We start from the raw sequence: 26,627 nt of genomic DNA, 5'->3' as shown, positions 1-26,627 counted from the left end.
ATATCCCTAGCTACAGGATCTGCGCAACACAAGAAAGAGAAAAAGAAAAGTGAGCGCAAAGTTAATATTACACAGACTGGTTCATTGCGCGTAACGCGAAAAATAAAAATAAAGGAGGTTGACTTGGATGATGTATTGTATACAAAGGCACTCTTGGCAAATTACGCCGTCGGGTGAGCTCAACCGCTTTGTGATGTTCATCTCTCGTCTCTCTATTTACTTCTCTCGATTCACAGCGATCGACGACTAAAGAGTTTGCTATGGCTTGTTTCAACGAAAGAAGACGATGACACGTAAAAGGCAACAGCAACACGCGACGCCTTCTTCGCGTTTCATTGGAACGTCTGACTAATCGATGAGTGCGCTTTTGAAGAGGAAGCAATGTGGATCGACCAGTGCGTTTGCCAGTCAGCTAGCTCGCTCCAGTGATAAATAGCAGTTGATAGGCAATTTGATAACATTCATTCAAATATTTTGATATGTCTCGAAGAAAACAAACTAAACCTTTCAAAGTTGAGGGTAAGATTAGTGGGATTTTCTTTTATTATTATCTTGATTGAACCTAAAGCGGCGGTTTTGACGTCCCATTTCGGGCATCCAACAAAAAATTAAGGAGGTCGATCGCTATATATTTTATTTATAATGTAGTATTCTCTCTATTATCCAGTGATACTCGCATCATCCGACGTACTACGGAAAATTGTATTTCTAAGATGACCGTTGAATATCTCCGTCTCGGCTCCAAATTAACTTTTGAAACCCGAGCGTGCGAATACTGTGCTGGGCGGTTGGCTATGTTTCAGTCAACTTCTGATACTTGCGTCACGCGGCGTGTACTTTTGTCATGATAACGAACACGCTTGCTCATGATGACAAGTTTAGAAATCCAAAGCTGTCAATGCTTTGGACATCAAGCGTTTACGGATCAATAAGGTCTGCACGCAAAAATCACTTATACAACATATTCACGAATGATTTTAAAATAGCTTTCAATTTATCACGGAATGGTAAATTCTGACGTGATGAACGAGCAGCCATTTTCTAAAGTCATGTGAGCTAAGTTCTTTTGTCAATCCAAAGAATCTGAACGCGCATAATCAAGATGTCGAAACATAACAGACGGCGGATATTCACGCGTCGTTTAATAATGGAGGACTGTAGTCCCGAGGCGAATGCGGATCATATCGCACGAATTGTTTGTGAGCTTTGCTCTTCTATTCAGTGTCGCTCGTGAAACAACGCCCCGCCAGAAGGCGACGTTACATTTTTTACAGACGCTTGTCGCTTGCTCCATTTAATACAGTGTTCAAAATGAGGAAATCTTTCGTGCTGTTGGCAAGCTCGGCAATCGTTTGCGCTTGTTAATTGGCTTAATTGAATGGAGCAATTAAATAATTCTTGTAAGAAATTAATTCTTAATTGGGAAGCCAGTTCTACTTCTTTATATATACACTGGTATTTGGACTGAATAAAACGATTCTATAACGGCTATTATATACTTTGTCCATATTAATTAAAAAAAATCAGAAATTATCTTATATTTTAGTGTATCTCATGTACATATGAATTTAGCTTATATATGCATCTTGCGTCAGTAAGGGGCGCATTATCCCAGAAGTTTAAAATATTCCTGATATCGCATCTTAGATTATCCTGCTTTAGTTACAGGTTTGAATCCTGTGAGATACAATTATGTCGCATTAATGTAGTTTGAACATCAATTGGTCAGTTTTCACCTTCCAAGTCCATACATTTTTGTAAATGAATTTTCTTTCAATATTGCAGAAAAGCCGAGTTTGAAAAGAGATAAAAAGCCGAAATTAAGAAATAGCATATCGAAGTTATCAGAGGAACATCGACCATCGCAACGCGTTTTGAACAGGTTAACATTCATAATATTGTATTTAATATTATCATTATCACTGAATTAACATCATTGGTATATCAGAGCCAGAAAGGCAATTTTAGCTTTCTCTGATTGGCAGCTAAAATTTCTAATTTGCAGCTAAAATTTTAACTCCTGGAAGAGTCTTGATTTCATGTTTTACTGATCACAGTTCAATCAAATCGATCTGAACCTGACTCTGCACAAGCAGTCGTTGATATGTATGCGGCTACTTTATTTTGGAAGAATTCCGATATATTTTCGATTTGACATTGCCTATCCAATTTATTACATCCTGGATGAGATGGTGGGCATGAGATTTAAATCGGTGATTTCTTCCAGCAGTTTCAATAATAGTTAAATTTAATGCTCCAATCATTAGGTTGTAATCGATTTGGTGTTGCCCTTTCAATACTTCACATAATTGGAAATCAAAATTCGTTTTAATTTGTGAATTTTTGCCTCGAGTCTGTGCTTGATTTTGAATATCTCAGATTTAGAGGAAATCTGTTTTCTTACTCTATAGCCCTGCTTGTTAAAGCCTTTGTGGAATTCCTGCTCTTTTTATGATATATTGAACTGCTTACATCAATCTGCATTTGTGTCATTATGTAGTTTCAAATTTGTATTTTCTGGTTGCGCAGATTCATATTGCGCATAGCTTTGATTAGGCATAAATGATAATTCTCCTTCCACTGAGTGAGTGTACATGAACTTGCGTTGAGAAAATTCCATAAAATGAATAACCCAATTATAAAAAGAGTGAAAACTTGTGAAAAAACAATAATTTTGTAATTTCCATTTTTCATGTGGAAACGCTTTGTATATATATATTTATATCTGTCATGCTATACTGTTCAGTTTCCTATGTGGATCTATTATGCCAAGTGCCGTCAATGAACCCCTTTTTATTTTACAATTATAATACATTGATTACAAAATATTGCCTTATTGAACAATAACATAAAAATTTAATTGATTTTTACTTATTTTTTAGTGGAATCCTCAGCGATGGTGATGAAACAGGTATGCAGGAGGAAATTGATTTAATATTAAATTATGTGGTGTTTATTGTTTTCCGCATGCCTGTGTAGTGTAACTACCGTAATGATTGTACCAATGACTACCTAATGCAAATGAATCTTTACAATATGGAGAGTCATTTTATTGTTTGTTTTCTGTGCCCATTAGTATTGTACTCTTGTGAATATTTCACTGCAATCATAATGTTGCTATATGTACACTCTATAGCAGTGATCATCACACATTTATATTTCTTGGACCCATCCAAACACTTTAAAAACTTGTTGTGACCCCCTGCTTTTTTATAAATATACTTACTTTTAACACGTTTCTATCAGATGTTTTGTGCACCATGTTTAATACTGAAAAGCCAACAATTGAAAGCAAAATATAATGCATTACAGTCTAAAAACAAACAAATCACAAGTTCACAACTAATTTACTTTAAGTTGGTGTAGTCATCGCTTGTAGCGCATGACCTTCGCTTGTAGATCATGGAGAAACGCTGTGTGCCAGCAAGCTAAGTTTGACCCTGCTTTATGGCGTATTGGTTGAATAATATTGGCGGAAACATACTGTGATTTATTGAAAAAAAGAATATTTCTACAAAAGTGTGCTATATTCCTAGAAAATGCATGGCTTCATGGCACATTTTGAAACTCTGGTTTATGTATTCACACTCGAACATTGTGAATCATTGCGACTGTTTGATTTTATCTCTATATAATATACTGAATGCCTCCATATATAAGTTCCGAGGCCAAATGGATTTAAACTTTAAAACACGATAAAATTGTGCGTCAATCGAAAATAGAATGAACTTGAAATTTTTGTATACTGCACGAGTACTATCTTATTCCTACACTTTTGGTGTACGGTGTAACATAAAATCAAGTATGAGAATCGTTCGTAATCATTCTTTCAACAAATTCACAGCAGGACGACCAAAGCGCGGAACAAAGTGCAATCAATGTGGAAAAGTTTTGGCATCATCGTTATCACTTGCTCGTCACAAGTTGACACATTCGGAGAGTAAACCGTATCAATGTCCAAGATGTGATGCTGGGTTCAAGACATCTTCTAACATGCATCGGTAATACCCTGGCCCTATTCACACTTTTCTCAATCCTCCATAATTATATTTGTGAGTTGCACATTCCCTTATTCTAAACCCCAAATTACTCTATTCTCAGGGTAGGTGTAATTTCAATGCATTGCCTATGTTAGTTATCCTGTTCACCAATCTGGATGAATAAGTGCGATTTGTGTAAGACACTATTGCTAATATTTACATTAGGATATTTTGATTTCGTCTTTATGAAGTGAGCACTTATTTACAACTGAAAAATGCCAATATTTACGGCATTTTTGCAATGTATCTCACTCAGTACTCTTATGTGACCCCAACAACAAAAAATCTGAAATGTTCAATATCTTCAACATTCATGTAGAAAATGAAAATTTTTAAAATTGATACAAAGCAGCTAAACATGCTTAATCTATTATTATGGAAATGAGAGGATTTTCATTCTCAACATAGAGAATGCTCCATTTGACCAAAACTGTTGTTTGCTAGAGAATCATTTTAAAATGGCTACTGTGAACCGGAAAAAGTTAGATTGCGATAGGTAGGCTATTGTTTTTTTTAATTCGTTTTAAAATGAAACTAATTTATCTAGGCACCTGAGGATTCATTTCCGAGAAGAAAAAGAGGAGGAAGTGGATGTTCCGTTACCAAGGCAGCAACGGTCATCATCCAATCAAAGAACGCCTCGACAAAACATGCGCACACCCAACAAATATAAAGAATTCGATGTCGATCTTGTCGGTGTTGGACCTCGTGTAAATGATAACATGGTCACTAATGCAAGATCATACTCTAAACCGAGAGATTCTCATAATTCTAGAAATCAGGTTAGTATTTATTTCAACTAAAAATTCATTGCATTTATTACAAAAATCCAATAATCCTCGTGTGGATGGAAATGGTTTATTTCATTTTGTGCATGTTTTTGCTCCTCCGAGAATGAGAACCGAGTGGCTAATGTGTTAGATCAGAAGTGTGCAACTTGCGACCCAAATGCGTCCAATAAGGTGAATTAGTGTGGCCCACGGAGAAGCGCTACATTCGAATTGTGCGAGTCTCACGAAAAGACTTAATTTCATCTATTATTTGCAAGTAATTTCAATTCTGTTGTGATGCAAAGCCTTTATCTGAGCTTGGGCAACACGTGTCAACCAGAATTTTTGTGTCTACAATTATCGTTTTATAAAGCCTATGTTAAGTAAAGGTGCGGCAGGCGGTTCATCCAGTTATTTGTATATGGCTTTTGTGTATTAAACGTTACGTTCCTCCTGCGTTAAACTAAATCCCGTTATAATCACTGGTTATACATTTCTGGATCAAATTCCATACGTATACCACCTCACCCAGGGGGTGATAAATTGGGTAAGCAATGCCGAATCAGAAAGGTTTCGCTCCCTACATATCGGTAGATATCAATGGATGCTTTGGATGCCTGGAGCCTTGTTTGGAGCAGACGTATGAATGAGCTTCATATAAAAAAAATTTTGGTACTAGGGTTGCTCAATGTAATCATTAATAAAGCTTTCTTCAAATTTAGAATGCAGGTGTATTAAAATTATGGTGTCGCTTCAAGAACTGTTATTCAAACATTTGAAAACGATTTTTCGTGAACCTTTCATGATTTTCAAAGAAGCTATAATTCCTCAAGCTGAAAAAACATTTTCAAACTATTTTTTTTTGTGTATAATTTCCAAGTTTCATTTACTTTTTCATTCAGGCATCCAGAAAGGATAAAAATGTAAATATGGGATCTCTAAAGCAAGAGGAAAAAGCTCACAATGATAGCAGTGAGGATTTACCAGATTTGAACTTACCAAGAAGACGTGGGATTTCTGAATCTTCAAAAGCGGCTGAAGATTTAGTATGCCACGTATGCAATAAAACATTCATCTCCAAATTCGGACTTCTCACTCATGCTATCACTCATCCAGAGACTGATTCAACGACAAAGTGAGTTCAATTGAGAAGTTTTTAAAATAATTTTATATTACATGGTATGTGAGTTAGTTCAATCACAAATCTGAAGAATCTAGAATAGGCTAATTTGAGTGAAGGTTTTTAAATTTATCATGGCGAATGGCGTACCATGGCCTCTTGTCCAGTTGCCAGTTCATGTCGGGTGTGGGATTAGTTAGCCAGTCATTTGTTTTCAGATGCGTGGACTTGATGGTGGAGGAAGTCGTAACTCACCATCGGTTACGTGAACCACCCTGCGGCATCGAGTAGAACAATCCTCTCACACATAAAAAACCCCCACAGAATTTGAACCTGTGAACCCACGCAGAGTAATCAGAGATGCAATGGCAAGCATATTCCTAACGATGCGCTGAACCACCGCCATTGCTAATTTTCTGTGGGCAATTTTGAATGAGGGTTCAGAAACTGAATGAAACATTTCCCGTTCTTTTTTATAACCAAAGAACATGGGATCAAATCATATACAGATGGTGGATTTGCTGACACTGTGAGATCTCCTGATACTGTAATCTCTTGCATTTTGCAGCTATGCATTTTGCTGCACAGTTGAAATGCATTTCGAAAATAAACATTTTTCATGTGATTTGAAAGCTTATATTCAAGCGGAGACGCTCCGTAAGTATTCATACCAAGATGACGCACAACCTGAACAACCCTAACCTAATACACATACTATGTTCAGGTTGTGCGCCATCTTGGTACGAATACTTCGGGAGCACCCCAGCAGGAACAAACTATGTTGAAAACAATTTTATTACAAATTATACCTAACTTTGTTAATATTTCTTACCAGGTGCCATCGTTGCGATCAGAGTTTTTCAACGCCCAAGGGTTTAACAGTTCATAATGTTATTGTTCATAAGATTGCCAAAAGCAAGCAACAGGTGGGTAATTTATTTGTACTTAGAAACCTAGTTTCCCTAGTTACACAATTAAAAAATTTATAGACTTCTAATGGTGGTAATTACGGTAAATTCAAATTTAGTCTAAAACAAAAAAAGCTAACCAAGGATTGCCATTAGAAAAAAGTGACTTCACGTTTTTTTTAATTGGGAAAGAGCCGTGGGCCAAAGATTTTTCACCCTTGAGCTGAAAACAGGTTTCGCTAAATAGGTGATTTTGTTCCTTTTTTGTTGTCAAATATTGAAAATACATAGTTTACGTATTGTTTCAGATTTCATTACGTAATAGTTTTATTGTTTCCTCTTCAAATGGTTTGTTTTTATTAGTCAATATTTTTCAACACGTAGAAACTCCTTGACAAGCATGAAAACCGAGGATTTAAAGATATCTCTATAGTTGACTTTTCTGCAAATAAATTTCCAGTTGTTGCAGAGGTAAATATCTTTACATTAACTTTCTACTGACCATTTGTAGATATACATATGCCTCCTAATAGCGCTCTTACAGGAATTTATTGAGACATAGATGAACCTATCCCTCCATTTAGTGTCTATTCTGAAATAATTATCTTGGACTGCATGGTTTGTAATATTCTAGGTGTATTTCAAACTCAGACTTACCCATATTCATTTATTACATTAGATTCAAAATTAATTTCTTTATGATATATTGTATTTAAAAATGTAAGGTTTTCCTTTAAATACTTTTAAATACATACTTTTGTCATTTTCGATGTCAAAATCACATGAATTTGCTGTATCCAAAACATGACCAATCTTTAAAATAAAGGGAATTTCAAAATTCTTCTTTTGCACTGTCATTGTGAATAATTATGTTCATAAATTGTAACTCTTATTATTCAACTTCATATATTTATGGCCCTAGAGACAGAGCATGAAAAAATGAACTGGTATTCTAAAAACTTCTCCAGCCCTGGTTGTTTTGTACTATGTACTGAATTATGTTTCAACTTTTGGTTTTTACTCTTCAGGCAGCTTGTACCCAGTCACATCGAAGTCAATCACTACGAGATACTCAGCATATTTTTGTATGTAAGAAATGTGGCAATGCTTTTCCACTTTTGCAAGCTCTTGAACTCCACATGATGAACGTACATTGGAATAGCAAGAAGGATAAAGTTGTGCCAAAATTTTCTGAGCTCACAAACTTTTTTACCTCATTGGATCTATATGATACCTCAAAGACAAATTTAACACCAAAAGATGTAAAACAAGTGATTGAAAGTTTTTTTACTAACTTTTAGGTTATCAAGTTTTGAGAAATACTTTTTATATGTCATTTTTTCCCGCTCTTGTGACTATTTCTTTAGAGGGCTATAATTTATCCAGTTTGACCCTGCCTACCCAGTTTATTTCACCCTTCGTGAGATGCAGATCATGGTATTTGAATCTTGAGTGGAATTCGAATCTTTGAGATCATTACTGTCACTTTACTTGCTAGTTATCATATACATTTTCAGGTATTCCCATAGTATGTGTACCGGGTTAGGCAATAATTTTATTCGGATTTTCTTCATTTTAGTTCTATTACAAGTTCGGGGACTGTCTGTGTTAGCCAAGTGAATTACCTCCTGCCCATAGGTTTCAGTTCATTTACACAACTTGATGTAAAATAGGCAAACAAAATTAGTTACCTCCATATTGGTACACATACTTTCTGGAGCGCACAATTTTATGTCATTTTGTACCTCTGCTTCAAACAAGGCTATAGAGAAGGTTTTTAATGGCTTGAATTATATCGACCATGCCTTTATGTTTTTGTATTTAAATATTCAATTTGTTTTTTAGGTTATTTCTTCTAAAGTGACTCATGGTATTGATGATGACTTCATATACACATCTGAAACTGTCGCCATTGAAGATATTCCATCTTGGTTGAAAGTTCATCCTGATCTTGACGCATCAAGTTACCTGAAAGGTACAATATTTTTTTTCTATGGTTCTGCATCCATACCCTTCAAGTCGTTAGTCAAATTTTACACAGACACTTTTATTAGTTGTTTGAAGAAATTGTTTTTATTAAGCTGTCTAATTCTATGAAATTCATGAAAACGTGCAGATATTGTTTGATGAAAATTGGTTGGGCAAGTTAATTTCTATTATAGGAAAAATTCAGAAAATGTCTGAAGCAAAAAGTATTTAACAAAAGCTATTTATTTGGCCAAACTTATTCTATTGCAAGTTTAGTGAGAAAATTTTTGATACATAAGCTATTGATCTTATTATACATAAAGATTCATTTCTATTGACAAATTTGTTCTCCATAAATAACAAAACTTTTGTATTAAATATGAATTATTATACAAGTGAATGTTTTGTTTTTTCGGCATTGTTTTTTTGATTTATTTTAATTCAAATTGTAAGTCGTCTTTGTTCAAAAAGAGACGATAGTTGGAAAAATTTTGAGTTAGTCTGTAATTCCATTCAACTGATTCTATTTCATTATTTGACCTTGTTTGGGTTTAAAACATCTCATAATAATAAATAGTTTGTCTACATTTTACCTGGTGCAAGAAACAACAAGTCGAGATTATAATAGAATTTAAAAAATTTATAATTTCTTTATTCCCGTTTGTTTTTGTATTTTCAGAAAGTGAAGTTGAGTTCACTCCTCCTCGTCTGCGACATATCAAACGTAAATTATCATCAAATAACTACGACGACAGACTAGTGGAGTATGTTGAAAGTGATGGTGGAAATGGATACAGGTGGGTGCTCAGAACTAAAGTGGAAAACGTTACATAATCAGCGTAGCATTAAAAAAATAATATCTAGGAACAAATCAAGTAATATGTCATTTTTGAGAGAAGACTTAAAATTACATTTTTGATTATATTGAATTGAGGTAATCGAAAGAGAGCGGTCCAAATGAAATTCTAATTAAATTCAAAAATTTTCAAATTTTTTACAAGTTTTTTGGATTGTGGAACACCTGCGTTTATAAAAATATAAAATATTCAAACAGTTAAGGAAGTTTTAGGAAACCAATAAGATAGAATTCATAACTGAAATTTAAATTATTCTGCGACAAAACAACTAGTTGTTTATTTGTATTATTTCAATTAAAATAATGATGGATTTCAAGGATAGCTAACTGTTCAGCTAATTTCCTGAGTGAGTGTGTGGCAGTATATAGCCCTACAGTCATTTCAGGATTTTTTATCATGGTTTGGGTGAAAATATATTTTTTTCTGGTGCTTGAAACATAATTTTATACTTGATTTTTTTTTCAGACTTCAATCTAAAAGAAAATCTAGAAATTGTAAGTAAATTTTGTGTTTTATTTCAAATTTGAACTTTTTGGTGATCACTTATTTGAGGTTTTTTTTTGAATTGGTGGGAAAATACTGTTACTGTGAGAATTAGTTATATTGACATTCGTAAATCTTATTTATTTTAAGATGCGAGCCCTGGAACCATTCCTCGAAGGTAAGTTTACTTCTGTTTATAAAGTTTGGATGTCTGATAGTCTGCAGCCTTGTCTGGAGCAAACATACCGAATTAAAAACATCAAATTACTTCCATATTTTGATATTTTTCTGGTAATGCATAAGATAGCAATTATGGTATGTAAAAACACTGCATTTATCGTAAGTTAGTCGCAAGTAAATTACCGGTAACTAAAATGTTGCGAAATAAAATGTGATGAAAGATCTTGAAAGACCTGTCTCATTTTAATATTTTTCTCTTATTTTTAGATTTGAAGATTCTCCGCAGCAAGGCGATAATAAAGCATCGGGAGAACGAAATGTGTTTTGGTGTCGAATTTGTAATTATTCATCCCATGAAAAAAGTGCTCTTGTAAGGTATCATCTCTTTTTGGATTGGATTTATTTTACCAATTAGTAAAAGTTTGTTTATGGTTCCATCAATGCATAAAGTAGGACATTGTTAGCTATTGTTAAAAGACATTTATCACAGCTTTAACCACTAGACCAGGGGTTCCCAAACCAGGGGTCGCGACCCCAAATTGGGTCGGAATGATAAGTAGGTAGGGTCGCAAACCGATCACAGGGTCGGTGGGGTCGCTGAGTTATGGTCGAGGATGGATGTACAAAGCATCTAATATTTGACAAACCATGTTAAATTTAGCAGTTTGCACCATGGCTTACTGTAAAACAGGCCCATAGGCATCGCTCTATGCTTATGCTATAAAAAATGTAGGTGATTATTGTGACGTCACCGTTTGGTTTTTGCTTATTTTACCCAATACCACCACATGACCAATCTCAAAAGCCCAGTGAAAGAAGCTCTAAAGTTTCATGAATATATATATATATATATATATTGACCTGGGGTCGCACTGGACACATGAAAGTTGTCTTTGGGGTCGTCCCGTAAAAAGCTTGGGAACCTCTGCACTAGACTATCGCATCGACTAATTACTTAATGAAATCATTAGCTTTGTCAAGTTTGATGTGTACTCATTCAAGTTTTCCCCTTTCCATGTCAGCTTGAAATGGATGATTCTGATAACTTTATGTTCACTGTTAAGAAGATTGCCTCGTAGTTTGGTTAAGATGAATGATATATATTTGTTGCAGGCATTTACTCACACACAGTGGAATTCGCCCTTATTTTTGTAAGATTTGTGACTATGCATTTACAACGAAAGCCAACTGTGAGAGACATGTACGGAAAAGACATAATCGCATTGGTAGAGCTGAACTGGATGCAGCAGTAAGTATTGGTCTATATTTCACGAAGTCTATATTTCTAGAAATAACAAAAAGAAGTCTTGTTTTTCTGAGCCTTATGCTGTTCTTGTTCACTGTAGATATTGTGTTCAAATATTGACCTCCCATTCCATGTCCAGATTAAAACTCCTAGCGAATATGGCGATTCTGATTCGATGCTCATGTTTAAAGCATTATATCTTAACGCTGTTGTCTTCCTTGAAATTTTTCAGAAGCAACAATTACATAAATGCTTATTTTATTTTGAATTTATCAAGCTTGCTCTTTTTCGTAGGTCAAATGTGATTGGGAAATGCTGAAAAACGCTCCAAAGGATGATATTTACATGATTTCTGGAAGTAATTCTTCCTGTCCTGTCTGTAACAAATCTTTCTCCTGCAATAATGAACTCAAACAACACCTCAAGGAACATGAAGAAAAGCAGTAAGTATCCCATTTGTGGTTTGGTTGATACGTATTCACACTTTTTGCTCCGAACAGCCACTGATATCTGGTGGTATGTAATGATCATGTGATGCTATCTTTTATTTGGGAAAGCCGGTCCCTTCCCATTTCGGCATGGCCTTCCCAATTTATAACGCCCTGGATGGGTTGGGGGGGGGGGGCATGGGATTAGAGCAGCGGTGGGCAAGTTTTTTTGGCCAGGGGCCAAAAAATTAGAATCTTAGATGTGTAACCTGCTATGCCAACTTGGGGCTATTGCGTCCACTTGAAAAAAAATAATAACTGACCTATACTTGACCTTGACTGCTGATTGTGACATCTTATCCTCCCCCTTAGCACTCAGGAGTTCATGAAAATCATGCCTTGACTATTTCAGCACAACCACACTCTACGTGAGGTTATCTCGAATTTACTAAAGCCAAAGTCAATTCTAATTTAAGGTTTTATTCAACTATTCAAAATTGAAATTTCAGATTCATCTGTCAGGTTTGCAATATAAGATGTACAACACACAATAACTGCGTTCGACACATCCTACAGAAACATCCTGATATACCTCAGAAAGAAATTAATAATATCATTATTTTTACTGGAACGAGAAGTAGAAGACCGCATTTGAAGAGAGGATCTGATGCTATGAACGATGGAATGATTGATATCAGCAGAGGTATGTATGTAGAAATAGTGAAAAAACTGCGACATTAAATAACTAAACTAAAAAAAAATGAGGACAGAAAACGCATGTTGCTCCAACAGAAGCCGAGACTTGAATGTGGTAGCGTAAATAAATTCGCACAAATACAGATGCATGGGTGCATAGTAATAATAGAAGTAAAATTAATGATTACATTAACAATTTGGTACTGTACTTAATTGAATAAATTGTGTAATAATACTGTTTGAAAAGTAATTCAGGAATTAGAAATTCTCGCATTTCAGTAGTTGTCAACCTGCCAGTAACTTTTTTCAAAGATAAGTCTCCTGAATAATGAATGCTTGGTCTGAGAATTTTTTTTTTTAAATAATCAAAAAAGTGAAATTACTGTTGTGTTTTTGGCATTTTCGCATTGAAAACAAGATTTTATATATATATTTTTTCAAGGTCACCTTGGAAGAAGAAAATCTCTGAAGCACAGTTCATCCATGTTGAAATCCAGGACGAAGCACTTGAGGTAATTATTCGATTCTTGACACCAGCAATCCATTATCCGTGCAAAACTGCCAGTCTGTATCCTTATGTGAGCGATATACTGTGGCTGTGGCCTGTGGCTAATATTGAATCATGCTCACTAAAATTCTTGGGCTTCCCCAGTTTATAGATCATCGAAATGAAAAAAAACTTGTTTGAAAGAGTATTTTCCTCCGTGGTCGTTAGCGCTCTCTGGATTTTAGTTTTCAAATTAGTTGATGAGAGAATGGTGAGAAATGTGAAGAGAATAAAAATGTGACGTAACCTACTTTTGGTTTCACTGCCACAATATGTGGTTGTGGCCAGGGCTGTTCCATGTTATGAATGTAATAAAATTTGCTTGTACTTTTTAACCAGCCAAGATGGACCTCCATTGAAACAACAGCGATTATCTGCTAATGATGACGGCGATTCTCAACAAAGTAATATCGCTGATGATGAAGACAGCAATATACCAATGAGCTTGCCAGAAACTGGTGAATGGAAGAAGCAACATGAACAAACGACCAAATCTCAGAAATTTCTACCTCTCATACCTTTATTAAAGGTTAGAAATTTTGTTTCATTTGCTGTTGTTTTTCATCAGGAACTTCAGTTATGTGGAATTCACTGCCTCATATTTATTTTTCTGAGCGACATGGCATGATGTGCAAAGTCGGACCTCCTGAAGTATGCGCACCAAGATGGCGCACAACCTGAACTCAGGGGTGTGTACCAGGTTAGGGTTCAGGTTATGCGACATCTCGGTGCGCATACTTCAGGAGCACCTTTGGGTCAATATTCATTAACATACAATTTTACATTATAATTCTTTATAGTCTCTGTATCTCTTGGCATTTTAGTGGTAAATTCGCTCGGAGATCAATCTCCTTAATTCCTGAGCGGAACCGCACATAACCTCGTTTTGAGCAAACTTCCTTAAAAAAGATCCCATGCCCCACCATCATCTCACCCAGGGTGTAAAAAATTCATTTCTGAGGGGTATCGCACGTAACCTTGCTTTTGAGCAAATTTTCTAAAAAAATAACCCATGCCCCTCACCACCTCACCCGAGGTGTAAAAAATTATGATCGCAATACCAAGCCGTAAAGATTTTGTTCGTTTGAAAATAAAGTTAGCTTATCACCTATCAGCGGTTTCTTGTGCAGAGCCTCGTTCAGGGCTGAGCTATAGAAAGAGGTTATATTCAAATGTAAAAGAAATCGTCTCTTGTACTGCTGGACCAATTGCTTTGTAATAAATTCAGTAGTTAAAGATGGAAGTGTCACTTAAAATCCATATTTTCTCTGGAAACTTTCATGCAAACATTTCTACTCTAAATTTAGCTGAGATTTGAAAAATTGTCCCATTATTTCGGATTTCAGAAGGGGGAATGCCCAAATGAGGATACAGATGCCAACCATTTCCTATAATTGGAACATTGTTATAAAAAAAATCATTTTCATTTTTCAGATAAAAGCTTACAATGAAGCAGCTACTAGGTCATATACCGACATGGTTGCATTTTATCAAAATCTCAATTTCTTCAATAATAATATTAACGATCCATTGGATGATACGATCGTACCGATGGCCGACTCTCCTGTCTTAAATCAGGTGTGTGTAATAACTTCATCTTAGTTTTATAATCCAATGATCTAAAAGTAAAAAAGTAGATTTTGAGTCAAATTTGAAGCTGGTGTCTTTTTATTGTGAACAGTGATTGGCCTTACACATTGGGATATTTAATTTGTGGTTAATTTGTTTGGAAGTGCACTTATGTGGTGTTTTTGATTAATATTATTTAAAAAAATTTGGATTAATTTCAATTACTATTTGTAAATGTGAATGTTGTAAATTGTGTAAATTGGCACTGTAATATGAATTTTCATTTGATAAATTTTGGGACATATTGTGCATGTTTTGAATGAAATGCTTTCTGTTATCCATACGTCGTGGTTAGGGCTGGGCATTTTCGAATACCTTGTGATTTCAGAATCGAATCGAATAATTTTTCCGAATCGAATCTCGAATACTTGAAAATATATAATTGTAAGCGACTTTATTATAGTAATTGGTCCTCTCAACAAATGAATTACTGAAGACGTAGCATAAATCACTCAGATAGATTACTGAGCGTTCACACAGAATAACTCACTACAGGAAATAGTCATATGTTAGAATTTCGTTGAAAAAATACGACTCCAATGAAAAAAAACTTGGGGAATTCACCTCGACCATTAGCGGAAAGATAAAAACAAGATGGCGGCGATTCGAAGTTTAGATCTGAACTGATTCGAATAATTTACTATCCGATTCGAATATTCGATTCAAAATGCCCAGCCCTAGTCGTGGTTTTGCATATAACTAGAATTCATAAAACACTTTATTCCAAAACAAAATTTTGATAAAAACTTTCAAAAAGTTGTGCTAAATGAAATATGCTATACAGAAGCTACTTTGGCTTCAACATTTTTATTTAGCTTTCCGTCGATTGATGTCTGTTCGTTGCACCGACAAATATTTGTCTGATTATGTATTTCGCAGTATCTGTGTGAACTGAATACACTGTGAAATGTTATTAAATTCACTATTTGACAATCTAATCCAGGATGAAGAAAATATGCAAGGAATGGAGACAGCATTTATTTGTCAGTCATGTTCTACAACTTTCAACACAGAAGATGAACTTACTAATCATATTCTTACATGTACAGTCGATAATGCAGGTACTATAAGAAAATATATGAATGAATAATTTAATTATTAAGTCATTATTGGTGGCCAAGTGGTTAAAGCGTTAAACTTACTATGATGACCCCGCAAGTTAATATCTGGAGTTCAAATCTCATGCCTAGCACCTCACCCAGGGTGTAATAAATTAGGTGGCAATGCAAACCAGAAAAATTCTGATCCTTTAAAAATAAAGTAGCCCTTTACAAATCAATTACGGCTTATGCAAAGCCTTGTTCGGAGCGAGTCCAATAAAAAAATTGGGGTTATAACCAAATAACCAACTATCTCAAATACATTCAAAAATAATAATTTTGTTTTTTCGACTTTTTTTTTAATTTATTGTTTTACGTTTACATTGTATTGAATTATTTTCAGATGTTGATGATAACATAGTGGAGAAATACAAACATCTCATGACTCCAGAAGACGATTATGCCAATAGCTGGAAAAGGGAAGATTATTTTGGTACCAAGGCTAATAGTAAGTTATGCTTATTATTGCAGTTTTTGGTGAGCCACATACGGGGTGACCAAAAAAAAACCCAAGTCATTCGGGACATTTTCTAGAAAGAACATAACTTTTGTTACTTAGACTTTACTTTATTTTCGTAATATTATTGAAAATTTTTTTTTAGGGGACGGCACCCTGTATTCCCTAATGGCTGGCCGTTATCATAAAAAAATTCAAAACTTTGCTATGGTGCATGGTGTCCAGTTAACTTGCTTTGAATTACATTCGGGATTAGTGCCCATTTGCCCATAACTAAGTAAAGCATCTGAAAAACCTTCATGATCTTAGAAGAAAATTCGCTGTTGTGTCAGATGCTCAGTTAACTTGCTTTAAATGATATATCAATTAGGAGGGTATAAAAAGTATGATAATGGAAAACTTTCTATCCAGTATATTATATTTTTGCTGTGTATGAACCATCATTACAATCAAGCCTTAGGTACATTATTCACTTGGACTGGGCAAGCTCCATAATCATTTCACACTCCCGAGTTTGGTTAAGGCAGGCTTTTACAAATTTGGCTCCCAGTCGCTAGAGGCCCCCTGGAAATCACGAGCGGAGACCATAACTAGGTGTCATTCACAATGACAACATTAATTTGACTGTACCTGATGGAAACCTTTCAAAATCAAAGCTAGGTATTTTCGTAGAAAAGCAGGAGTTCACAAGTGGTGGGAGTCTTTGGAAAGAGGCCACAAATTATGAAGTTTGAGAACTACTATGTTAAGGTGTGTCACCCTAAAAGGATACAACGAAACAACCATACTTTTTATTTATTTCAGATATGAATGATGAATGGCTCACTTCACAGTCTGAACAACAGACTCCTTTTTGGGAAAGGAGCTCGAATGGAACTCCTGTGAAAGGTCAATCAACACCAACTATGAATGATATATCTTTGCTCTCAAGAAATTTGGAGTCTCCGTCACAATTGAACGGTATTCTACTCTTTATGTGATGTTTTTGTCTATTATAGATAAACTTATTGTCTGCAGTATTAGAATTTTTGATTTGGCATATTTTGTTGATTTTACTATGATGATGTTTTTTTTTCTGCTTGAAATGGGACAAATTTTCTTGTACAAAAATGTATTTTTCAGCAATTGAATTCTCAAACTGCAATCTTGAAGTACTCTTTTTCTATTTTGATGAAAATTTACCTTGGCGCTTGAATAATCTTCCTTATTTAATGTCTTTCCATTCGAATCATTGAATTGTTTCATTTCACTAAATCACAATAATTTTCAATTTTTCAGTGTTCGAAAACAGTCAAGTTGTCGAGCAATGGATAAACAATTCTAGCCAATCATCATTTGCCGATAAATCGATGGACAGCGAGCCTGCCCAGGAATTTGATCAGATTTATAATGTTGATGGTCCGAGAGTATTTGCGTCTTCTTCAACTCATGCAACCAAAGAATCATCTTACGTGGAAGACAGTCTTCTGATGTCAATGTTTGGAGATGAAGGAAGAGAGAAGGAATTTGTCGATGATGATACGGATATAAACAAGTATGATAAAAGGATGATTGAAAGCGAATAATCTACCATAATTTTTTTGAATATAAGTTGGGTCGTGTCCCTCAAAGAACACACGGTATAACACACACAAATAAAATGTATATTTGATTCGAAATATCAATAACAATTTATATCCAACTCACAAACTCAGATGCAGTTAAAAATTCTAATTATGCTCTTGTTCTCATCAGGGTTGCACCATGACCCCCGACCCCAAATCTCCACCTATATTTTAAACGGGTATTGTGACGTCACCATTTTTGTGACTCTGACATTATATTTGAATAATGATTTTTTTTTACTTGTTTTTAAATTTGAGTTATTACTAAATAGTTTCAAATTACATATTAATTTACTGGGTTTTTGTTTTTCAATTTTTGTTTACAGCCAATCAAGCATGGCAATATCAAGATATACTTCCAGTTTGCCAACAATGGTGAACATGAAAAGTGCCGCAATGTCCAGGATGAGATACCAGGGTACGTTTTATGCTTGGCCAAATTTTATCGTCCTCTAGGTTAAGAATTAGAGACTGGTTTCGATGTTCCAATCAGGACAACTCAAAATGTTAAAAATTTATAGAACTAATGTAAAATTTATTTCCTTGGTTGGGTTGGGTACAAACTCTTCCTGTTATTTCAACATTTAAATAATCATTTCATTGTCTTCATAGTATTAGTATAAATCAGTGTTCCGAATACTTAGTGAAATAATTTTTTTTGATATGACTTAGCCCAGGGGTGTGCAACCTTCAATACAGGAGAGCCAGATAGAAATATCTGGGTGAAACCGCAGGCCGCACCCTTTTTTAACATAGGCCAAATATAAATCAAATATCTGATTCGTTGTGGTCATTCATGCTTCTAACATGGTCTTAGGCAAACATCCACTCAGACATCTACCTCTATTTTGTTTGGAACGACCATATCTTGTATATCCCTTTTTGTCTTTAAATGTTCAGCTTCATTCCTTTTTCAGGTAGTGAGAATCAATTTGGATCTACGGAAAATTCTGACGATAAATTGCTTGCACCAAATAAAGGAAAATATTTCTCAGGGAGAAAATGTCCGCAGTGCGATAAAACATTTCCATGGGCTTCTTCATTAAGACGTCACATCATGACGCACACTGGTTTGAAGGTTGGATTTTCTTTTAATTTTAATTGAAACTGTAATTGAATAATTTACTATTCTAAATACATTCTGATTTTATATTTTTGAATATGAAATATCAAATATGTTATTAAAGTAATCATGCTTGACGGATAAATTTGCAAAAATCATTGTAAATTTGTGTAAACTTATTTTAGTTACAGTAAGATAAATTTTGTCCTAATTGTTATTTAGTGTTATAAGTGAAATGAAGTATATGTCGGGATGCTTCACATGATCATTGCTTTAGCATGACTTTCTTCACAAATTATATCCAGAATTTTAGAACTTTGAATTGGCGAGCTATTTCCATTTCCAAACCAAACCTGAACTGTATAATCAGTCTAATATGTGACATGGGATCCTTTGAAATTGAGTTGTGTTATAGACTTTCCCAAATTAGTAGACTTAAAAAAATTTTACTACCAAGTTCAAAGAACTGCTTCGAATGTGTCAAAAAGGGTGTATGTGAATGTAGTTCCTATAGCTGTAGAGAATTGTTAACTGCAACCCTAAAAATTCTTTATAAAACAACGATTTGGTAACTTTAGTTAGACGGTGGGGATGGTTAGGCGTCCCCAATCAATCACCATTTGAACAGCCTCCTCTGTAGAGCGCCATAATTGCAGCAGGTTGATTTTTCGGGTAGCTACACAGTACGTGCTTTCAAATCGAGTGGAATGTTCGTGTAAAGACTTTTTATTTGATTGTGTTCAAATTTCTAGTGTAAATGAAAACATTTGGACATGCTAAATAAAAATATCAAACTATTTTCCTTTTCAGTTATACATGTGTCGTTTATGTAAAATGAGATTTACGACAAGGTCAAATCTGATCAGGCATGTTTATCGTCGGCATGGTATGGCCAAACAGCATCCTGACTTTTCATCATGCTTAGCCAAACTACATCCTTCTGACACATTACTGAGAGAAGTAGAAGCAGACGTTCGTCGTCGAGTCGACGGAAGCAAAAAAGGCAATTCTATCATGGACAGCGTTAACGGTGAAATTGAAAGTAACGGCAGTCTCGATGATGGTGATAATCAAGAAGATAATATGCAAGGCGTTGTTAGAAAGAAAAAAGGGTTTGCTTCGGATTATCAATCGATGTTAGAAGAAGATCCCGAAACTTTGTTAGTTGATCTGGATTACAGTCCGAGAGATGAACTTGGTAATGCTGTTGAAGGAAAAAAATTGAAATCACCCTCGGTGGTAAGAAATTTTTTGTTGTTGGCGTGTTTGTATAATACTAAAGAGGGTTGTCTATAAACTAGTCTTCTTACTACAACTTCCATGATTAGCATCAAAAATGTCCAAAAATGATTCAAATTCATTCTATTCCACAAGGGGGGCGGAGACAATTTTTTAGGGGGCGTGGAGCTAAGATTAGACTTAGAATAATTGAAAAATGGAATGTAATAGGCTTCCAGCCATCTTTAAGTAATGGAAATTTGAAATAGAGTGAAGAAAACAACAGCTGGCATTGACATAAATGTGATTTCATTAGAAATTTTATTCTGATCACCTGACTTCTCTTTATTAACTTACACTTCATTTCTAAATTTACAGGGGAAATCGACACCAAAAAAAGAGAAATTGGAAGAGCTGCAACCTATAGATGACCAAGAAGACCAGAGTACTGCTGATACCGAAACAGAAACATCGACCAAAGAAAAGGATTCCAATAAGCCCTTGTCGCAAATGTCAGATGACAAAAATATGGCAGAGGTACTTTTGATATGATGTTTTATCACAACAAGACAGCGCGCCAGAAGTTATTTTGTCATACGCTCAATTCTACATTGACTCATGTTGAAACCAACTCAGACTCCCTGATTAAGGAAAAATTTTGGGTACTCACGCAGTGTGTGTACCAGGTTAGGGTTACGCAATAATTTTATCCTGGTTTTCCTTATTTTAGTTCTATTACGAGTTCGGGGACTGTCTGTGTTAGCCAAGTGAATATACCCCCTACTCATTGGCTTTTGTCCCTTAACTTTGCTTGATGTAAAGTGGCTGAATAAAATTAGTTACCCCCATATTGGTACACATACTTCTGAAGCACGGTCAATTTTACATTGACTTATGTTGAAATCTACTCCGACTGCAGGTTAAGAAAAATTTTGACCCTGACTCCAGTGGAAACATGTCAATGTTTGAATTCACAGCCCTGCATGCAATGAAAGAGTGAAGAATTCATCGTAGCTTACGTGTAATTCAAGCTCCCTGGTGACATAACTGTAGGCTTTATAGCCCACGGCAACAGTATAATTCCACTACAAAAATAAATAAATAATAAAAATGATGATTTTACCTGTAACAAGTCATTTATTTATATACACCCTGTAAGAAGGCTACCTAAATTATTACACGTTAGGTGGTGGATGGCATGGGATTTTAACCCAAGATTTTGACCGGTGCCTTTATAGCAGTGGTTCCCAAAGTTGATTCATCGGGGCCAAAATTAGGAAGAGGAAAGAAATTCGCGTGCCGGGAGAGGGTGGGAGTTCTTCGCAATGGGTGATACCAGTACGTATAATCAAGATACCGGTTTATTGAATTGTGTCGAATATACACACGCCTATTCTGTGATAATGATGTAACAATTGGCGGTATCTTGAACAAAAAAAGATGAAAGCATGAAATTTTCAAATTTAAGTTCCGCGGGCTATATTGAATCATTACGTGGACGGCCATTGGGCTGCGTGTTGGAGAGCAACTGCTTTATAGTTTTTTTTTTTCTTTTCTGGGGTTTGATCAATGTTAAATTCCACAATATCTGGGTTAATGTTGTGTAACTGGAAAGAGAAAAAATCGAAACTTTAGTCATGTTTTTTTTTTTTTTTTAGGCTCTTCAGCAAGCTGAAAACAAAATGCAGTTGGTGCCTCATTATCACAGAGGAAAGAATCTCAGACGAAGATCTGACAACAAGTCACAATCACCAGCTCCAGTAGATTCACCGACAAAAAATACGCCTGAAAAGACTGAGGAAGTGAAAGAAAGTCCTGCATCTACACCTACTATCGAATTCGGTAAAACAAAGGGACGAAATAAACAGGTAAAATTATCTTGTATTTTCATGCAATATAATCGAGAAATTTTAAAAGAAGCGAAGTCATACACAATTAGTCTGAAGTAAATGAAAATCATCTCTGAGCAAAGTTACGGCAAATCACAGGAATGTAGAGAGCTACTGAAACTATATAGAACAGGGGTGGTTGGGGGTTGCATTGCGCACCACCAGCGAATGCAATTGTCGTGACACTTTGTTTGGAAATCAGTTTTGGTTTTGAAGTAGTAAGCTTGAATGCAGTAAAAGAATCTTTTTTGTCTAGAAAGTACAAATTAGTTTGTTTTCGTATCACACGTGTGAAATAAAATTTTTGGTTACCACTATCACACAATAATAGTATCTTTCACTAGAGATGTCACAAAATTAAGGATATTGGGAAATAGATTTATTGAAGAATCCAGATAACTGAAATTCCTCTTAGAGAACTAAACACCATATTTCAGTGTCTGTATCAATCTATATCAAGTTTTTTTGAGTGAAATTGAAAAAATATATTTTTCTGACGAAATGGATGTATTTGAGATTTTTAAAATTAATTTCAAGATAATAAGTTGGCCGCTACTGTCAGTTTAATTTTATTTCGGTAATAACAAGTATTTGGTTTTGAACATTCCTATTGTTGACCCTTTCTTACCCTTTGCAATCTTTATTTTTTTTAATATTGGTCCTTTTTTACAGTCGACTCAATATGTGTGTGGTTTGTGTAAGAAAATATTCAAGACCGTGCCAGATTTGATATCCCATCTTGATATACATGATGTACCACATGCATGGCATTGTCCAGAATGCAGCGTACCTTTCACAAACAAGTAAGTCGGGGTGGGAATGTAAGACTGGTAAAAAGTTGGGAGTCGTAGAATTTTGTTGTATGTATACAATTATTATTTACTACAGCGATTTATGTTGAGATGGTAAACGCGGATAGTAGGAATTTGCATTTAGTGTTTTATCTATTTAATCTTTATATGACAGCGACTATTGAGTTTTTGGAACAGTTTGATTACTCTGGGGGTCAGGGTCGCCCAGCCTTTTAGTGTGGCCCTTTTTCATTATCGAGCATAAAATCTTAATCCAAAAGTTTATGTTTAAAAAGACGCTTACATGGGTACAAATACATAATGTTTTTTGCTTTTGTAGCTGCGTTTAATCTTCTGCCGTTTTGCCAGTTGCCTTTATTACTGTAACGCTAAGCGATAGCCACATTCCGCATTTTTGTGCGGCCCAGCTAGATGTCAGAAGTTGGTTGAATGGCCCACCGACGAAACATGTAGCATTCTATTATGTTTTTAAAAGAGTGAATGGTTGTACAGTCTTGTCTGTAATGTTACCCAATTCATATCACACCATTCTAGATTGTCCATTATCTTGCCGTGTCTCTTTGGCGAGGTCAATTTACCTAGTGTGCTTCAAAAAATATCCTCATAAATAATGGTAATTTGTTCCATTCCAGTTTCGATCTAGTCAAGTGACCTATTTTATAATTCTGCATATTGTATCTGGGAAACAAGAATCAGTAAGAATCTTATAATTGTAGCATGTTCTCCAAAGATATCAAATTTCAATTTTACAAACAGGTACAATTGCCAACGTCATTTGAGTCGACGGCACGGACGATCAGACCTGCAACCGATATATGTTGAGGATTTGAAACATGGTCCACGAAATGCTAGAGGACGTCCTTTGAAATCTATCCCAGGTAACTCGATCTATTGAACAATTCCCAGCCCATATCCTTTCCTATTTAATAAGCACGAGAGGAGAAAATGAGGGCGTATCCATGTACTATCTTCACATCACACACAACAAACCCTAGATAAGGGCTTTCAACTCGTGGTTTTTATTTATGTAGGAATTCCCACTATAGAGAAATGTAGTAATTTGAATTTAACTTCATCATTTTTTTTTGTATCACAACTGTAATACAATTGTATTTGCGTATAAATTTCACATACTGCTACATAATCTAGATAGCTTGCTTGTTGAAGGATTGTTAAAGGAAATTTCAGGATCGCCCATCAAGTTCCTAGCTACCGAATAAGTCTATGGTACACAACAAGAAAAAGATTAGTAACCCTAATGGCGTGTCTTAAAAAGATAATTTGGCATATCAAATAATCAATGGGCATCATCTTAATTATCGTATTCTTTAGATTCTCCATCAGGCAAAAAAGATCGATTGATCGAGGAGGACAAGTAGCTGAAACCACCATTTTTTATTATTTATTAAAATCGTAATAATTTTTTTTTCTATCTTCAATATTTGAATCATGTGATAACTTTTTCATTGCAATGGGAGATCAACTTAGCAAATGAAGCATTATAATCAAAGATAATTGCTGATTGACATGTAGCGAAGTAATATGTATCCATGTGAAGAAGTATGCAGTGAGTGATTCCAAAGACAACGCTTGGTCATTTATTTTTCTTGTCGCATTTTTATTCTGTATGCTTCAGTTATCAGACAACAAATATCAATATTTGTAATTGTGACAAAAAGTGTGACAGAGGAGCAACTTTATGCTTGAGTTTTGATAGCCATATCCCCAATATGTTGCCTTTTTGAATGTGTTATTTTTTACAGTAAAAGTTTGATAGTTTTTTCAATGCATTATCAGGCATGCTGCACGACTTGTAATGAAATTTTAAGTCCCCAAAGCTTGGTAGTTTTACAAAATTTACCAAATGCTTTTATGGATGTGACAAAAATTTGTTTTTTTCATGAATTTGCCGCACTTTTGAAAAGTTTTGAATGAATTACAAAATACCTGAAATAGAAAAAATTAAACAGATAACCCATTTTTAAGATATCATTTTATTATTGTTGCAAGATATCTATGAATTACTTAAACATTTGTATTTATAACCAGCATTAGTTTTGATTTTTTTATTGCTCATTACTGACAAACTACTTTTGTTAATTGTTCAATAGACCCCCTTTTCTGACTGCTTGAATCCCTTTAGCTTGGGTTGGGATTTTGACGATTTTCATCTGCAATTAACGGCAAAGATTTGACTATACATTCAGTCTTATGCTTTGATTGATACGAATTTATTTAGGCCAGTTAATACAAAAGTTGACATTTTGCAATACTGCATAGGATATTTTGTTATGAAAATATGAATTTCGTACTTCGTCCCCAACTGCTTTTATATGATGTTACATTGTTAGTATTTTATATCAGTCAATGCAAACGTATTTTGTTTGGTCAGTCATGAAATTTGTGTAAATTGGTTTCAGCCATTTTTCATATACAATGGATTGAGGCTACTCTATAAGGTACTTTGCGGAAAAAATGAATTGAGTATAGAACAATATGCGACTCGAAAACATTTCTGTAGTGTTTTAACTCTATATTTTTATCTCACGATTGCATTTGAATGAATTTCTAGATTGTTTTTGTAGTAAAATTCCTTCAATTTTTGCAATTTACGCTACTTGCTTAATTATTACTTACTTGCTTAATGCCTAGACATGTGTATTATAGCAAAGTTATCCCAATGTATAGTTGCGTGTATTCTTGTTACTGACATAAATTTCCAATATTTTGAAAGATGGCCTGTTTTCGTAATGAAGCTGTGGACTATCAAGAATTATTAGGATAGAAGCTTCTTATTTATTCCAGAGGGGAGTGTCCACAAGGTGCGCAATTGCAGGGCGATGCCAGGCCTTTCTTTCCCGCACCAGTCTATGCCAAGTTTGGGGACGACGCCATCCTCTAAGCTAAGGGTTAAAAAGCAACTGAAATATATATTTGTGAATATTAAAATCGTTAGAAGGTGCGACGCTGGTGACACACGATTAGAAGGTAATTGAATTGGGGAATGCTGCTTAAATCCTCAGTTGTCCGGACACTCGTGCGATACCGTCTGATCGTACCCGGTACCCAGCATACAGTCACTCATGAAACGAGTGGAAGATACGGATAGTCTAGTAGAATTATGGTGAATCGAGGGATGGATTGAAATAAATGGTTGAGCCCGCGCGATTTATCATTCGTCCGTATCTCCCATTCATTTCATGAGCGATTGCATGAGTACAGGTACGGTCCATTGAGGTGTTATATACACCTCAATGGTGCGGTCAGACGGTACCGGTATCGCAAGAGTGTCCGGACAACTGAGCAGTTGAGCGGCATTCTCCGATTCAATTACCTTCTACAGTCTACACGTAAAAACAAATTTCCCGAATTTTCGTACTCAATTCTATATTCTCTTATCAATATTATAAATATATTACTTCTAGTTGAACTTGTAGCAATGAGAATTTATAGAACATTTTCGTTTTGAATTTATTGAATATTACTCAAGAAAATCAGTAGTAAGTTAGAAACCAAGGGAACACCGTTTGTACGCGTATGATTATGCATGACAACGTTGGTCCGAAGCAGAAGCAAATTTTCTCAAAATAAAAACGCATGACAACGATGGGC

General features: G+C 35.0%; 1 protein-coding gene across 3 annotated transcripts; it reads left to right on the top strand.

The window, feature by feature from the left end:
• The first annotated feature begins 155 nt into the window (after positions 1–155).
• Positions 156–25,748, top strand: LOC120339698 (uncharacterized). Of its 3 annotated transcripts, none has more exons than XM_039407893.2 (32): positions 156–519; positions 1,786–1,882; positions 2,883–2,911; positions 3,848–4,001; positions 4,588–4,822; positions 5,713–5,945; positions 6,766–6,856; positions 7,223–7,309; positions 7,867–8,109; positions 8,684–8,813; positions 9,486–9,603; positions 10,129–10,157; positions 10,297–10,324; positions 10,594–10,701; positions 11,440–11,575; positions 11,867–12,015; positions 12,510–12,703; positions 13,139–13,208; positions 13,583–13,772; positions 14,678–14,821; positions 15,816–15,933; positions 16,316–16,420; positions 17,234–17,389; positions 17,708–17,963; positions 18,360–18,451; positions 18,951–19,111; positions 19,907–20,335; positions 20,693–20,851; positions 21,973–22,182; positions 22,876–23,006; positions 23,772–23,893; positions 24,348–25,748. In XM_039407893.2, the coding sequence occupies exons 1-32, from the start codon at positions 480–482 to the stop codon at positions 24,392–24,394; spliced, it is 4,491 nt and encodes a 1,496-aa protein (XP_039263827.2). In that variant the 5' UTR covers positions 156–479; the 3' UTR covers positions 24,395–25,748. The 3 variants fall into 3 exon arrangements, with proteins under 3 accessions (XP_039263827.2, XP_039263835.2, XP_039263819.2); XM_039407901.2 differs by having other exon boundaries at positions 3,845–4,001; positions 7,867–8,100; XM_039407885.2 differs by having other exon boundaries at positions 157–519; positions 3,845–4,001.
• Positions 25,749–26,627: the final 879 nt, after the last annotated feature.

Source organism: Styela clava, chromosome 1 (assembly GCF_964204865.1).
Source record: "Styela clava chromosome 1, kaStyClav1.hap1.2, whole genome shotgun sequence".
Classification (NCBI taxonomy): Eukaryota; Metazoa; Chordata; class Ascidiacea; order Stolidobranchia; family Styelidae; genus Styela; species Styela clava.
This window is presented reverse-complemented; position numbering and strand designations above follow the sequence as displayed.

What these genes read in the sequence shown, in the direction of transcription:
- LOC120339698 (XM_039407885.2), top strand. Translation starts at nt 480, where the DNA reads ATGTCTCGAAGAAAACAAACTAAACCTTTCAAAGTTGAGG. An exon ending in GAGACTGATTCAACGACAAA is followed by an intron (nt 5,946 to 6,765) that starts GTGAGTTCAATT and finishes ATTTCTTACCAG; the next exon opens with GTGCCATCGTTGCGATCAGA. An exon ending in CACCAAAAGATGTAAAACAA is followed by an intron (nt 8,110 to 8,683) that starts GTGATTGAAAGT and finishes TTTGTTTTTTAG; the next exon opens with GTTATTTCTTCTAAAGTGAC.